The 13,714-nt window shown below is 41.5% G+C and overlaps 1 protein-coding gene across 3 annotated transcripts; it reads right to left on the bottom strand.

Annotated features, from left to right (window-relative positions):
• Positions 1 to 1,704: 1,704 nt before the first annotated feature.
• TAGLN3 (transgelin 3) lies at positions 1,705 to 13,526 on the bottom strand. 3 transcript variants are annotated; one of them, XM_041463818.1, is made up of 6 exons: positions 13,417 to 13,526; positions 12,027 to 12,140; positions 11,427 to 11,608; positions 10,397 to 10,571; positions 5,793 to 5,895; positions 1,705 to 2,259 (listed from the first exon to the last, which is right to left on the bottom strand). In XM_041463818.1, the coding sequence occupies exons 3-6, from the start codon at positions 11,604 to 11,606 to the stop codon at positions 2,118 to 2,120; spliced, it is 600 nt and encodes a 199-aa protein (XP_041319752.1). In that variant the 5' UTR covers positions 11,607 to 11,608; positions 12,027 to 12,140; positions 13,417 to 13,526; the 3' UTR covers positions 1,705 to 2,117. The 3 variants fall into 3 exon arrangements, with proteins under 3 accessions (XP_041319752.1, XP_041319751.1, XP_041319750.1); XM_041463817.1 differs by lacking the exon at positions 13,417 to 13,526 and having other exon boundaries at positions 12,027 to 12,415; XM_041463816.1 differs by lacking the exon at positions 13,417 to 13,526 and having other exon boundaries at positions 11,427 to 11,656; positions 12,027 to 12,200.
• Between the last annotated feature and the right edge of the window lie 188 nt (positions 13,527 to 13,714).

Genomic DNA, 13,714 nt, shown 5'->3' with positions numbered 1-13,714 from the left:
CCTGGCAGCTGTAAGAGGAGGTACAATTGGAGACAGGACCTTTTCAGTGGCGGCTACTGCAGATCCACTCATCCCCAACGATATAACATGACCTTCACATCACTTTCTATGCAGTGCTTGGCTGAAGTGGGGACATGTTATTCTCTTCTCCTGGCAGGGAAGAGAGGGCTTCCCATGGGCTGAAGGAACCACCTTTTCAGTTTACTCAGCGTAGAAATTTTTGAAGCCACGTGAACCTGAGTGTGGCTGGCCCTAGGGCTACTTAGTAAACACTTAGCTGTCAGCATGTGTCACTGGATTCAAAGCCAGACAGAAATCACTCCATCTATATATGTAAGCACTCAGAGAGCTGTCAGAAAAGATTAATCTTCATTTGTTACCTGCCTAGATATTATGTTTTCAGGCCTTCTTGAAAGACTGTCATGAATTAAAAAGAAAAACACCAAAGAACCCACAGGGTTAAATTATCATGTTTCCCTTCCCTCTTGCTTGTGGGGAAGAGGTGGAATGGGCTTTGTGAGTGAAAGCCCAGAGACAGTCAATAGCAAGGAAACCTGCATAGAAAATAGTGTGCACCCCTCAAGTGTGTGTGGGGCACAGCCCCAAGGCAGTTGTGCTGACAGGCAAATCAAGTACTCAGAGAACGCTCTGGTAGCCTTTGGTGACTGTGTCAGCCACTTCTTTTATTGACACTCCAGCAAACTGTCTCCAAACCACTAGCCACATTTACAGCCCTTCATAAATGAACATAACAGATTATTTGAATTTGAACTGTGGGTGGTTTTCAGGTCAGAACCATTCTGGTACTTTTGTTCTATCTCTTGTTTTGCATTTAAAACACAACTTGTTTTGGGCTTTGCTTGGTGTAGTAGCAACTATCACAAGATGAAGCCTATTCTCACCTCTGTCTGAAAGACTGTTCATTCACAGTGGAGAATTCCCTAAGTTTGGGGACTCACCTGCTGGTGGGTGTACCAAGTCTGGCTGGGTGCTGTGCTTTGGACTGGGGACTAAAGAAGTTGATAACTCACGAGTAGTGGCTACTGCTAAACTCCCTTCATGGTGCAAAGGTCTTTTCTCTTTGTCATTCTGTCCCCACAGCTGTGAGTGGGCAAGAAGCTGGGAGATGCACAGCTGGGACAGCTGACCCCACCTGGCCAAAGGATATCCATACGTATTGTGTCATGGTCAGCAGCAAAAGCTCAGGGAAGAAGAGGAAGGGAATAACTGTGGTGACAAGTAACCGTCATGCATGCTGAGGCCATGCTTTCCAGGAATTGGATAAATGTCTACCTGCCAATGGGAAATAGTGAATTAATCCTTACTTTGCTTTCTTTTTATGCTCAGATTTTGCTTTCCCTATAAAACTGATTTTAGCTTGCTCCACAAATTTGTGGGTTGCAGATGACCCAGCACACTAGGTCAAGAAAATTCCGAGCTAGATTGGCTGGGACTGCATGAATCAGACTCAGTGGATAATAAATCTTTTCCTCTTTTTAGGAAAATACTTTGGGTGTGCCTTTAGACAAAAACTGAATTGAACATTTAACACAGACTGTAAATACTATAGCAGGGAGTCATTCAGAGAGCGCTCTGGGTTAGAGATGAGAGAGATTGACCATTGAAAATATTTAACTCATCTGCACTGTACCATGTGGTTGTTGGTTTCAGTGTTTACCTCCTTTAAGTAATGAGTCTTTGAAGTATCTTTATTTCGTCTTTATTCTTCAGTCAAACAATATCATCACTGATTGAAGAACGAGGTTACTGGTTGAAATACAAGTGCAGTGTGAGACAAATATGGAAGATAACACTTTGCCAATAAATTAATACAGAATAATTGTATTTGCATAGTTCAGAAGTGAAAAGTAGGAGGCAGCAGTGCGCACGTGCTGTGAACTGACACACACCACCACAAAACCCAAGTTCCTAGGCAAACTCTTGCAGCTGCAAAGAAAACAAACCAAACCAAAAATACCCCAAACTTTAGAGAGCACTAACTATTAAAAACCAGGCAGAAAAGGAACTAATAAGCATTTTTTTCTTTTTTTTTTTTTTTTTTTTTCCTTAACAGACCATGCTGCAGAGGAGTGTTTTCTCCACAGACAGAGATGCTTTTAGATAATCTGCCTTGGCATCCCATAGCCTGTCATGCCCGACTGTGATGCTCCTTTGTTGCTGCCCATCTGAAGGCCTATTACGTTCTGTCCCTGCCGAAGCTGCTCTTCTGAAAATCCTCGTCGATTTTGCTGTGCTTTCCTGTCCAGGTACACACAAAAAAGCAACATACATACATATCATCATTCTGTGTAGGATCATGAAATAACACAGGGATTATGACCATGAAAATCAGTCTGAAATTGGCTCATATCCTTTGTAATACATTAAGTCATTTGCCCCATCCCATGTGCTGGACAATACTGGCTGGGCTAATTGCTTTCCTGCAGATAGAAGTAATGCTCTAGTCAAACCTACAGTACTTTACACTTTTACTGTCCCCGCTATTGCAGAACCCCAAGGGACTTCCCCAGAAGCTGTGACAGGTAAACTATTCATGAAGTGTTATATATAAAACACAAAATAGTGTTAATTTGTGTTGAGCCCTATAGCTCTTAACAGCTGTAGTCCATGGGATCTGATCCATGAGACACTTACCTGTGCTGCACGACAAGTTGATATCCATCTAGAGCAACAGTAAAAACTGGAGTAATTTCAGTCAGTGGAGTAAATAAAAGCTGAGTGTACCCAGGGCAGCAGTGGGTCAGAGAAGGGACTTGATCATATTTGCAGAGGGGATACTGGTTGTCAGCAGGACAACCTTTGCCTTGTTGCCATTTCCAGATCTCTCGCCTCCTAAGCAATAGGCTTTGCCCTTTGCACCTGTGTCTTAACTGTATGACAGTTCTTTATCTTCTGTCAAAACATACTGACCACTTTTGTCCAGTGTCCCTGGTCTCAAAAGCCCTTTGGATCAATGAATCTTTGTTGGAACATAAAAGAAGCCTTTTTCTCTCTGAAAATAGCATTGAAGGCCAAAGTGGCAGCTAAGAAGAAGGAGAAAAGTTTGCACTCTGCTGCCTTGCAAGAAACTGTTCATCTTGGATCATCTTTCATTTCTAATAGATGGGGAAAACAAGCAATTTGCAATGGAGAAGGATCAGCCTGTTGTTATCAAATGAACCATATGAATTGGCAGAGTCCCAGATTGAGGGAGGCTTTCCATCTACCAGACCCTACTCCCACGTGGGTAGAATCTATTTCCCTGCTGTGTCTGTCCTGTGATTAGGTTACAGGTTACGCAGCAATATGGCATTGAGTTACAGTTCCCCTCTTCTTCCCCACCCCTTCACTAGATGAGAATACTAGGTTAGGTACCTGCTGTGATTGAAAACCGTCAACATGACCCTCTCTTGTGAGAATCAGATCCTGCACTGTGCTGACAACCCTGGCTCAACTCCAAAAAAGCACTTAAACCCTCTGCTAGGCTCAGGGTGCTCAGGAAATTGTGGGAGACGAACTCACGTCCACGTGAAAGCCCAGCAAAGTGGAAGGGGGAGAAAGATCCACAGGACACCAGGACTGACCAGTCATTTTCCAGAATGAGTCCTCAAGTGGTGAAGTATAGACCAGTAAGAGGGCTTATAGAGACCCACCACAGGCTCTCAGATCCCACAGCTCTTGCCAGAAAAAACTCTGTTTTGGGGGAGGCACACAGGACTGTGATGCCTCAGAAAGCAGACCTCTCTCACTGCTGCTTAATTTCTTTTCCAGAATACTTACACAGGCAGCAAACTACTGCCAGGATCTCCATGAGAGGATGTTTTTAGAACAACTCCTGTTACCTAATTGAATCTCAGGTTCACTGTGTCTGCCTCTATTTTAATTTAAAAAACAGGAAAGTATTGTACTGTTCTTTCCTCTTTCCTCCTAGAATTTTTTGCTATGCTGATGAGTATTTCCACAGAAAGTCAAAAGTAATTAAACACAGAAAAAAATGAGAACTGCAAAGAAGAAATAAAAGGAGATACTAAAGAATAGCCTGGATAGGCTAATAAAAGTTGATTACATATATGGCTTGGATCATATAGTGTTATTTTTACCATCACAAGCCCCACATTGAGTGTATGATGGTCTTACAGATAACATGTATGAGATTTGTTTTTAGATGAGTGGAAATGGCCTTAACTGAGACTAAGAAAAGAGACGAAGGCAAGTCTACTCACCTGCCATGTCTCATACTATGTCAAGTTCTGTTTGGCCTGTCCAGTGTCACTCTTACCTAAAACTGTGCCCACCAGATCTGTCAAATTTTTGTGCCAACTTTACACTAGTGCTTGTGTTTGCCAAGCCACAGAATAACAAACAGCTATGGAAGTCCATGAATCTTGCTATGTAAGGACAGGGACATCAGTCTGATGGCACTGGGAATGTGAAACACTGGCAATGGAAAGTTAAATGGCTTAGGGTAAGTGCGGCATTACCCTAATCGCTGTCAATCCCTGCACAGATACTCTTATGCCATTTGATACTGGTCTCTCAATTCAGCTTAAGGTGATTAAGAACCACCCTGAAAGCCCTGAATTATGAGTAACACTGGGTGGCAGTGAGGGGGTTTGGTCTGCCTGAAGGGATAGGGAAGCTACTCAGGAAACAGCTCCTGACTGGCAACATGCCGTAACACTGGCTTTCCTTAAGGCAGCGACTGTAAGATGGTATTAAGGTATATCACAGGGACTGCAATGGATATGGGTTGGCTATCCAAGTAGTATGGGTTGGACAGACAGCTAGAAGAGAAGAGAGGTGATCATATCTTCATCCATGTCAACAAAAACTGTTCCCACCCACAATTAAGAGTCTAGATGAAAATTAATTTTTCCATGTGGGACTTTGTTTTAGTTACATAAAACAAATAAGCCTGTCTGGGTCATAGTGATTTCATGTCTGGTTTATATTAAAGAATGTAATTGGATTTTAAATCAATTTTAAACCTAATTATATTCTGTAAATATAAATCTATTTGTGCAGGGTATTAAGTTAATGTAACTTGATTTCATAAAAACAATGCATAGGAGTTTGCATTTATTCACCTAAAATTCAAATCTCAGATTCAGTTTAACCAGCTCAGGGTTTAAGACAAACAAAGTGAAGTTTGCTTTATTTTTGCTGAGCCTCACCTAGACATCAGAAAATTCAAGCAAAGAAAAGACAAGCAGTCAACTCTTTTTGCTAACCTGCCTTCGACATTTCTGTGTAAGAGATACTCTTGGATGGCAGAAACTTATGTCAATAATATGCCTGTGGGGCAGGAGAGTAACTGCAGGAGGATTTCCTTTTCTTCCTGTCCCTCCCTAGCCAAAATAAATGGAATTTCAGAACAAATAAACAGCTTTGCCAAGACAGAGAATTCTTCACAGATAAGCAGTGCTTCCCAAGAATAAAGAAGCCTAAGAAATTAAATAATTTTTGGTTTGATGAAAAAAGTAAAGAGACTTCATGCCTTCTCTTTGCTTACTGAAGGGGTTGCTGCTTGGGGGTTCACAGACATCCTTAACAGCCTTGCCTTCCTTAGTCTTTCTGTCTGCTATCTGATGTGAGAGAGCAAACCTGCTGACAAATATACACTTTTCCTGCTTCCCTTCTCTAGCCTCCAGAGAAAAACCTCCCTATTACAAGGAAACTTGGGAAATACTCTTCCCTTCCTTTCCCAATAAATTTCCTTAAAGCCTAAAGGCAGATGATATTACCAGCTTCCCAGGGAAGACAGCTCTGAGCAGCTGAGCTCTGGACTTTACCTGTGGAACCAGGACGGATCTCCTTTGTAGCAGCCGTCATCCTTGGTGACCGCCAAACTGCCCAAAGCCATTAAGGTTCTCTGCACTGCTGCCATGTCCTTCCCTAGAAAGCCAGACAGTGACATTAACGTAGGAAATCCTTGCTCAACAAATAGCTTGGCACAGTGAAAACCAGTTTTATGTGATGTATTAACTAACTCCCCCAGGTCCCTGAAGATATGTGTTAATAGAATTATAAATGCTATTTTACCATTGCTGAAATGAAAGTACTGACATACAAGAGGTTATTAAAGTCAACAAAGGGATGGAGTTAAAGCAAAACTTAATTTTTCAGGCATTTCCAGGTTTCCAGGCCTTTGATTATTTTCATGCCTTCCTCCATACCATTTTAAGTCTATAGAATCCCTTTGACAAAATTTTCTCCTAAGGAAAGATTATTTTGGTATGCAAATAATGGTAATATACTCAGTAAAATGTGGCTGAAGGAGAAGATTGTGTTAAATAACAGTGCTGAGTCTCAGTTTATTCAGAGTCAGTTTAATCCCTGTGCTAACAGAGCTCACAGCATTCTGGGAGCTCCTGTGCAGATAAATTCTATCAGTCCTTCCCAAATTAATCATCAAAGCACCTTTCTAAACATTCCTACATACTATGATGCTATTCAGTTTCATACCTTTAATTTCTCCCATTTGGTCCACTATTTTTCCATGTTCTCCCTATGCTATTTTACTTCATTCCTCAGTTCAGAAAGTCAGGGCTTGTCTCAGCTTTAGCCAAATAGAAGTTACATAACTCATGACCCAATCCAGACATGCTACATTTACCTCTAGCAAAAATAAGTTGCAGCAGGTATTTCCAATTGTGTGAGGTAGTAAATTATTGGAAATCTGCCTTTTGCTTCTCCCTTACGAAATCCTTCCATAAGCATTTCTATTACTCCCCTTGCCTCTTTCATTCCAGTTCTTCCTCTTTCCTAAAGTAATGTATGTAGTTAACAAATCTGATTCTGGCCCTTCACATGTGAAAACAAACAATTCAGAAAAAAGGAGACACCAGAGACACGATGATAACAGAATTCAGAAATACCTCCAGTGGACCAGTACTAATGAGATGAGCTGGAGTGTAGAGGGAAGGGAGCAGTGCACACTACAGAAACCCTGTGTTTCTGTAGTGCATCACCCTGATTACAGGCAGATGCAGTCCAGGGCTCTGTAACACAGTGGCTGAAGTGAGGACAGCACACCAAAGCTGAAAACATCTATCAGCTTCCAACTGTGGCTGTCATACAGACTACTAAAGTTCATAAAATTCCTATCTGCAGGGGACCATTTGCTCATAAAATAAATTGTCAGCCCTCCAGAACTGATGCATTTTACTGTATTTAAGGCAAACTGCATCAGAGGGGTCCTTGCTGGAGAGGGCGGCCACAGAGCCGACATTCCCCATGCGCACGTCCGCAGGCGCACCCAGAGGAGTGTGAGGCAGGAGCCCTGAGAGCTCCCGGAGCAGCAGATGTACCATATGCTGTAACAGATGCCACATACAACGTCCTTGGGATGCCTCCCATATAGCAGGAGAGCAGTGACTGCCTGGGATGAAAAGAGATGCGGAGAAGGATTGAAAAGTGAATCAGCTGAATAATGATGGCAGGCAAAGGAAAAAAGCAAAAGGAACAAAGGACAGGCAGTGAAATATGATGATCAGCCTTGCAGAGCCATCTGGCAGCCCCCCCACGCTCTGTGCTCAGCTCTGCTTTATTTGTCAGTGACAAGTGGGAGATGCTGCAGGGGTAAACCTGAGTGAGTGGGAGCTGAACGGCACGTGACAAAACAAAGCCACAGCTCTGCTCTTCAAGACTCCTTGCTGCATATGAGGAGCGCTGTGGGTGAGGGAAGACCTGAATCCAGGTGGTCTTGTGTCACTGGCCCTCCTCCAAGAAAGAATACAAAGGGCTTGATTGTCAGCATAAAAGAAATAAAGCAGGGAAAAATTTTCAATTTCCATTGCAGTCACCTGACAGAAGGGATCATACACCTTCCCTGAAGCCAGGTTTGACTCTGGAATTGCAGCAAATTGTAGTCAGTGCCTTCCCTCAGCTCCCGTACTTGTTTATTGACAGCCATGTGGGTCACCCACCTGGCCCACAGCTTCAGCCTCATTTCAGGGACCCACCTTGGTGACACTCCTGCATCTCAGTGTCTTCTGAAGTGTGCTTTGAATAACACAGCCTTGTAGAGGAACTTGGCACTGTTTTTAAAACAAGGAGGAGGGGGTTTCTGCTCACTTCTTGTGCCAAGCCTTTCTCTTTAGGCGAAACCTATCTGGAAAGACCTCCTCTCCAGGTCCACAAAGGAGAAGGTTCAAACAAAAAGATGGAGAATCACTCTGCAAAGTACTCCTGAAATGCTTTTTTTGTAAATGTTGAACAAATACCCAGTGGTTCACCTGCCTCTTGCCTGCCTGGAAATATATCAAGGAGGCATCTGTAAAAGGCAGCGAACACGTCTTGGGTGTGGATCAGGAAAAGCTGCTCAGCACAGTACATTTATGTAAGAAGGGGCCAAAAAGAGGTGGTACTTCCCCTGGATCAAGATGCCAAAGAGATGAAGAGAAGTGCAACAGATGGAGCAAGTTTGAAACAGACAACAGCAGATCATATCCTAAAATATTTTCATTAATCATTGCTAAGAATTTCAAAGCAAAAGCTCATGGAAAATAATTAGTGCCAGGGGAAAGCTGTTTCTCAGTCACACACTTTTTTCCCTATAAACATATATTGATATCTCTCTTTCTAAAGAGATTATGGTGTGAGGTGTAGGAGTGCTGCAATTATGAAACAGTGAAATAGAGATTGTCCTTTCTGCCCAGCTAAGGCATCCCTGTTCAGACAATTCAGCCCTGAAGCAGCACAGATGCCAGAGGTCAGAGTTACAGTGAGACAAAAAGAGCTCTCACTGCTGGAGAGACATACTATGTCATCCCAGCACTGAAATGAGCAGCAGGAAGGATGAAAAGGGAGTGGGAAAGTGAGGAGTCACAGATTAGCTTTTGGAAGTATTAAAATAACAGAGAAGAAAAGTCTTGTATGTCTTCCTCCTAGTTCGCAAGTTGTGTTTTGACTTCCTGTCCTCTAGAAGTTACTATCTTTTCACCTTATGTCTGTTGAGAAAAGGTGATGAGTGAAAGGAAATTAGGAGACAGCCACTAGAAGTAAGCATTATGTCTTCAAAGCAAGTCCTTTTCCTCATAAGGATCAATGTACTATATTTTCATATGCCTGGTAGGAAGCCATTATGAGTTGCAAAAGACTGTAAAGAATAACATCTGAAATTATCTAACTTACAAGTTAGATGGAGCTTCTCTCTCAACAGTCTGCTAGGCTGAGGGGTGGGAAGGTGCTACTTCAGGGAAGTGAACATCCCTTCATTTAAGACATGTAGAGATAGATTTCATAAAACACTAAAGACTGAACTGGAAGAAACAATCCTGCCCTTGTGCCAAAGGTATGGATTTGTCAAGCAAATCTGGCACTGAGACATTTACAGATCCCAGTAACACTATCTGTCAGTATGTCCTTTTCCTCTAACCCATTCATGAAGAGCTCCCTAGTCTTTCATTTCTCCAGCTGTCCTTCAGAGGAGTGATCTCTTCCACATATATTCTGACTGCCTGTGAAAACATACCCCACTTTTTTCTTTTGATATGTACTCCTACACAAACTAAGCTGGCCAGCTTTCTCAGTGGATTATTTTCCTCTTTCCACTGTTTGATTCTCATTGAAGATTTTTGACCCTTTCATATGTGCCTTTCACTGCTCTGCAGCTGTCTTTGCTCTGAGTGCTCAAGCAAAGCGTTGCATCCCTTGTCCAGGGAGATGCAGGGTATACAGTGTGTTTGGCTAGAGCACCAGGACGGGATGTACCACCATAGAAGCGGGCAAAACCAGCCCCATGAATGCACAAATGACACAGCTCTTCAGCAACTAGAACAAGCAGTTTCCATTTCGAGCCTGGGATGGTAAGACTTCACCTGCCTTACTGTAAAACCGCAGGAGCACACTGAGTTTCTTTGCTGTTGCCATAGTGACCTCTCCTAAAAGACTGTCTCCTTAGAGAGAGAAGGTCAGCTAATGCAGCATTAAGCAGTGAGTTTTGTTTCTCACTAGTCATAAATGAACCTTCATAAGCTTCACAGAGGCACATATGCTCCTGAGAATGCATTTCTTAGCTCCAAATTAAGCTTTGCTTATAATTTGAAGACTGCAATAAAATTTTGTCATCAGAAAATCAGGGTTTTCCATGTTCGTATTAGGAGCTATTTACTTTGAAATAATTAGCAGAGAGAACAGTTGTTTTATTAGGTCTGTGAATTTCTATCAGAATGATGGGGTTTTGGATAACACATGAGCTTGGAAACGTTCTGTTATGCCCTCAGGGCAATATAAATCCCTCAGAGGAAATAATGCAGCACTGGAAGAACATGGTAATGAGGTAAGGCAAACAGAAACAAAAGATAATTTCATTAGAGAATATGCCTAGACAAAATGCACATCAAAGCAAAGTAAAATGAAGACTATAAACTGACTTTCAGTTTATTATTTTTACCTTCCCATAAATCCACTGTCTGGAAAATATCTGTTGTTCTTACTCCGTATATTTCAGCAGCTTTTAAGAACTGAGATATTTGTTCCATCTGCTTGAAAGCCATTTTTGATTCAGAGATCTTTGCAATAGGCTCGTTTCCCTTTGGATGCAAACTGTTTATTAACTTGCATAACAGCTGAGAGATAAAGACAGAAACAAAATTAGAAAGCAGGCACTGAACTAGAAGGCAATTTCTGCACATGAAATGATGTTGCAAAATGCTTTTGATCTGGCCAGTTTCCGTTAGGGACATAATTTCTTCAGTTAAAAACAAAAAAGGAAATTGATAATAATCAAAGTATATTAGAAAAGCATTAAAGCTTTCATTAACTGAGGCAAAAGCATAACCATATAAATCCTAATCTGCTAGAAACAACAAAGCAATCATTGGTGGAGGTTATATAACAACTGACAGAGAAGAAGCCTAATGCCCAAGCCAAAAAATAAGCAATATCAACTGAAATGTTATTAAAGTCACTTTGGCAGAGATTCAATGACTAGCATGGTCTTACAGCCACTGCAAACAGCAGCATCTACCTGTTGTTCAATAAAGCAATGGAAAAAAATATTTTAGCTACAGAATTATTCCCAAGAAGACAGTTATGACACAATCCTATCCTTCAAATGTGCTATATCTCTTTGCCTTTCCTTGTCAACACTGATTATTTCTTTAAGATAAAAGTATACATCTTGCTTTAAAAAAAAAGATCTCATTTAACTGCATGAGAGAAAAAGCTGAAGGAATGAGTCATACTTATATATAAAACATGCATGACTCATAAGAATCATAAATATTGTACTGATCTCAGTGCACTAGCAGGATAATTTACATTCTGAGATAAAGACTCTTGGTCAAAAGGAAATAAATCAGATACTAAGACATATATTTCTGCACTGACCATGAGCTCTGATCAATTTATCTAAATGAAGACAGAACACAGGAGCACTGTGCAAATAAAAACATGAAAGTGGGCAATTGGACAAAACTCACTGTTCCATCCATCAACCAGGTCTGAAAATGTTGCCTTCCAGGAGGAGGGTGCTCTATCTGTTCTCCACACTGCACAATAATCCAGTTCACCAGCTTAGACTCTAATTCTGCGTCGTATTTCTGTTCAATCTTTTCCTGAACTTCTCGGCTTAAGCCATAGCTTGGTCCTCTGTTAGCCATCTCTGGAAACAAGGGAGGACTTACTCAGGGGGCACAGTCCCAGTCCACACCTTTGAAGTATGCACAGGAAAATTAAAGGATAAAAGACTGAGCAGCCTGCCCTAAATGTTAGACAGTTGAACAGATGTTCATCAACACTGCAAGTAACTGTATGGCACTGGGTTATAGCTCCACAGAACAGGGGAGGGATCAACGAGGGAATATCCTTTTCCAAAAGCACAAATCAGCTACATCTTTTTTTAAAAGGAAGGAAAAAACCAGCAGTCCCCCCTGCTCAACCACAAAAACAGAAAAAAGCAAGATTTAAAACACAGTAGGTTTTAAAGAGAAGATTCTGCTATGTTTACAGAGAATACAATAGGGTTGTCAGATCAATGTTACAGCAGCCTGCAAATCCAAAAGCACTTTAAAATTGCCTACCTAATACTTGATAATAAGAAGAAGGTTGTGCATGGGAGCTCAAGCAATCCAATTAAAGATGCAGTCAGTCTTCCTTAGCAGAGATGCAAGGATGGATATCCAGAAACCAGCACACTGAAAAGCGAAGATGAATTTAAGAGACGAAGGCTGCCACAATGCCCTGCTGCTGCTGCAGCATCGTGGTTTGAAGAACAGTGTATTGATTTGATTTTCCTCACATATGAGAAGGGTCAGAGCAGGGGCGTTGCTAAGAGCCATTAAAGAGACCTGCCTCCTCAGTCACAGCCCAGGGATCCTGTTTATCTCTCCCATCTGTGGTCTGTTTTCATGCATCTTTCCTCAGCCTTGCGCTGCTCACCCCACCAGCTCAGATTTACTCCACCTAGTCTGCATCAACCCAAATTGCAGCAAGCATCCCTCTAACAGATAGGCAGAAACACAAATAGAGGCACTCTGTTAAATGCATGTGACAGATATTACCACACATCTAGTTTATTTTTTGTCATAAGCCAGAAACAAACCTTTTTTTCTCCCTGTTCTGCACCTCAGTAACAGGATGAGAGTGCGACAAATAATTTTTCCTCTTCCCTGTTCAAACACTGATAAAAAGTTTGAACAAGGGGACAAGAGGATGAAAAATAAGGAAGAGAAAGCAGATAGTAGAATTTATTATTATTTTTATCATTTTATAATAATTTTATATTATTATTATTTTAATTGATTTATTATAGATAGTAGATACTATTATCGCCCTCTCATCAATATATATTAGGCTATCAAATAGTGGAATGGTGTCCTGAGAAACAACTCAAAAACCAGTGAAACCACTGAAAAGTAGCAAACCTACTATAAAGCACAAGGATTTTATTTTCTGCTGCTATGAGTCAGCTCACCTCCAGCAATATAAAGAGAGCTATGCCCATGTAGAGTCGTTTAAATTTTGATTATACCACTCATACAATGTGGAAGGGGAGAGAAGAGTTAAGACGAGACTTTTCTTGCAGTCTGATTTAATCCTATATTAAATAAAATCACTTTGCTTCTTTCCAAGCTACGCAAGACTGTAAAATATCTTTCATTCATGCTGTATTCTCCACCCTAATAGGAAATAGTTTCCTTTTAGCAAATGATTCATGTTCAGCTTGACATGCAAGGAGGTTGATAAACCCAAGATGGATACATAATCAGTTTGGTAAACAAAAGTCCTGCTGCTTTATTCAGAAAGGAAAAAAAAAGGGGGGAAAGCAATACAGCTCCATGTATATCTGTTTCATAATGAGCTCTTCATCCATTACTTTCTCATTTTAAGATTCTGAATTCTCAGACTTATACTGCTTCTGATGCTACTGGGCTTGAAGAGACCCAAGAGATGAAAAATTTAATAGATTACCTAATTCACTGTTGTCCTCCACAGGCATTTCATTTAGTGCTTTCTCTTCTCTGCACTGGTAGTTCTAAACCCCTATGAAGCACTTGATTACATAACTCAGAGCATGCTACGTGACAGGGCCACCACTTGAGCACTTTCTGTCTCAGTGAGCACGGGGCTGAAGGCACAGCGGATGCGCAGGAACCGAGGCTGCAAGCCCAGCCTGGAGATCAGAGAAGTAACAGGCTGCAACAGGAAGAGGCAGAATTTGACATCCCTTCCCTTCAAGCAGCTGTTAAGAAGGAACCGAGGCTGCAAG

The sequence above is a fragment of the Pyrgilauda ruficollis genome, unplaced genomic scaffold (assembly GCF_017590135.1).
Source record: "Pyrgilauda ruficollis isolate IOZ18807 unplaced genomic scaffold, ASM1759013v1 scaffold17, whole genome shotgun sequence".
Classification (NCBI taxonomy): domain Eukaryota; kingdom Metazoa; phylum Chordata; class Aves; order Passeriformes; family Passeridae; genus Pyrgilauda; species Pyrgilauda ruficollis.
This window is presented reverse-complemented; position numbering and strand designations above follow the sequence as displayed.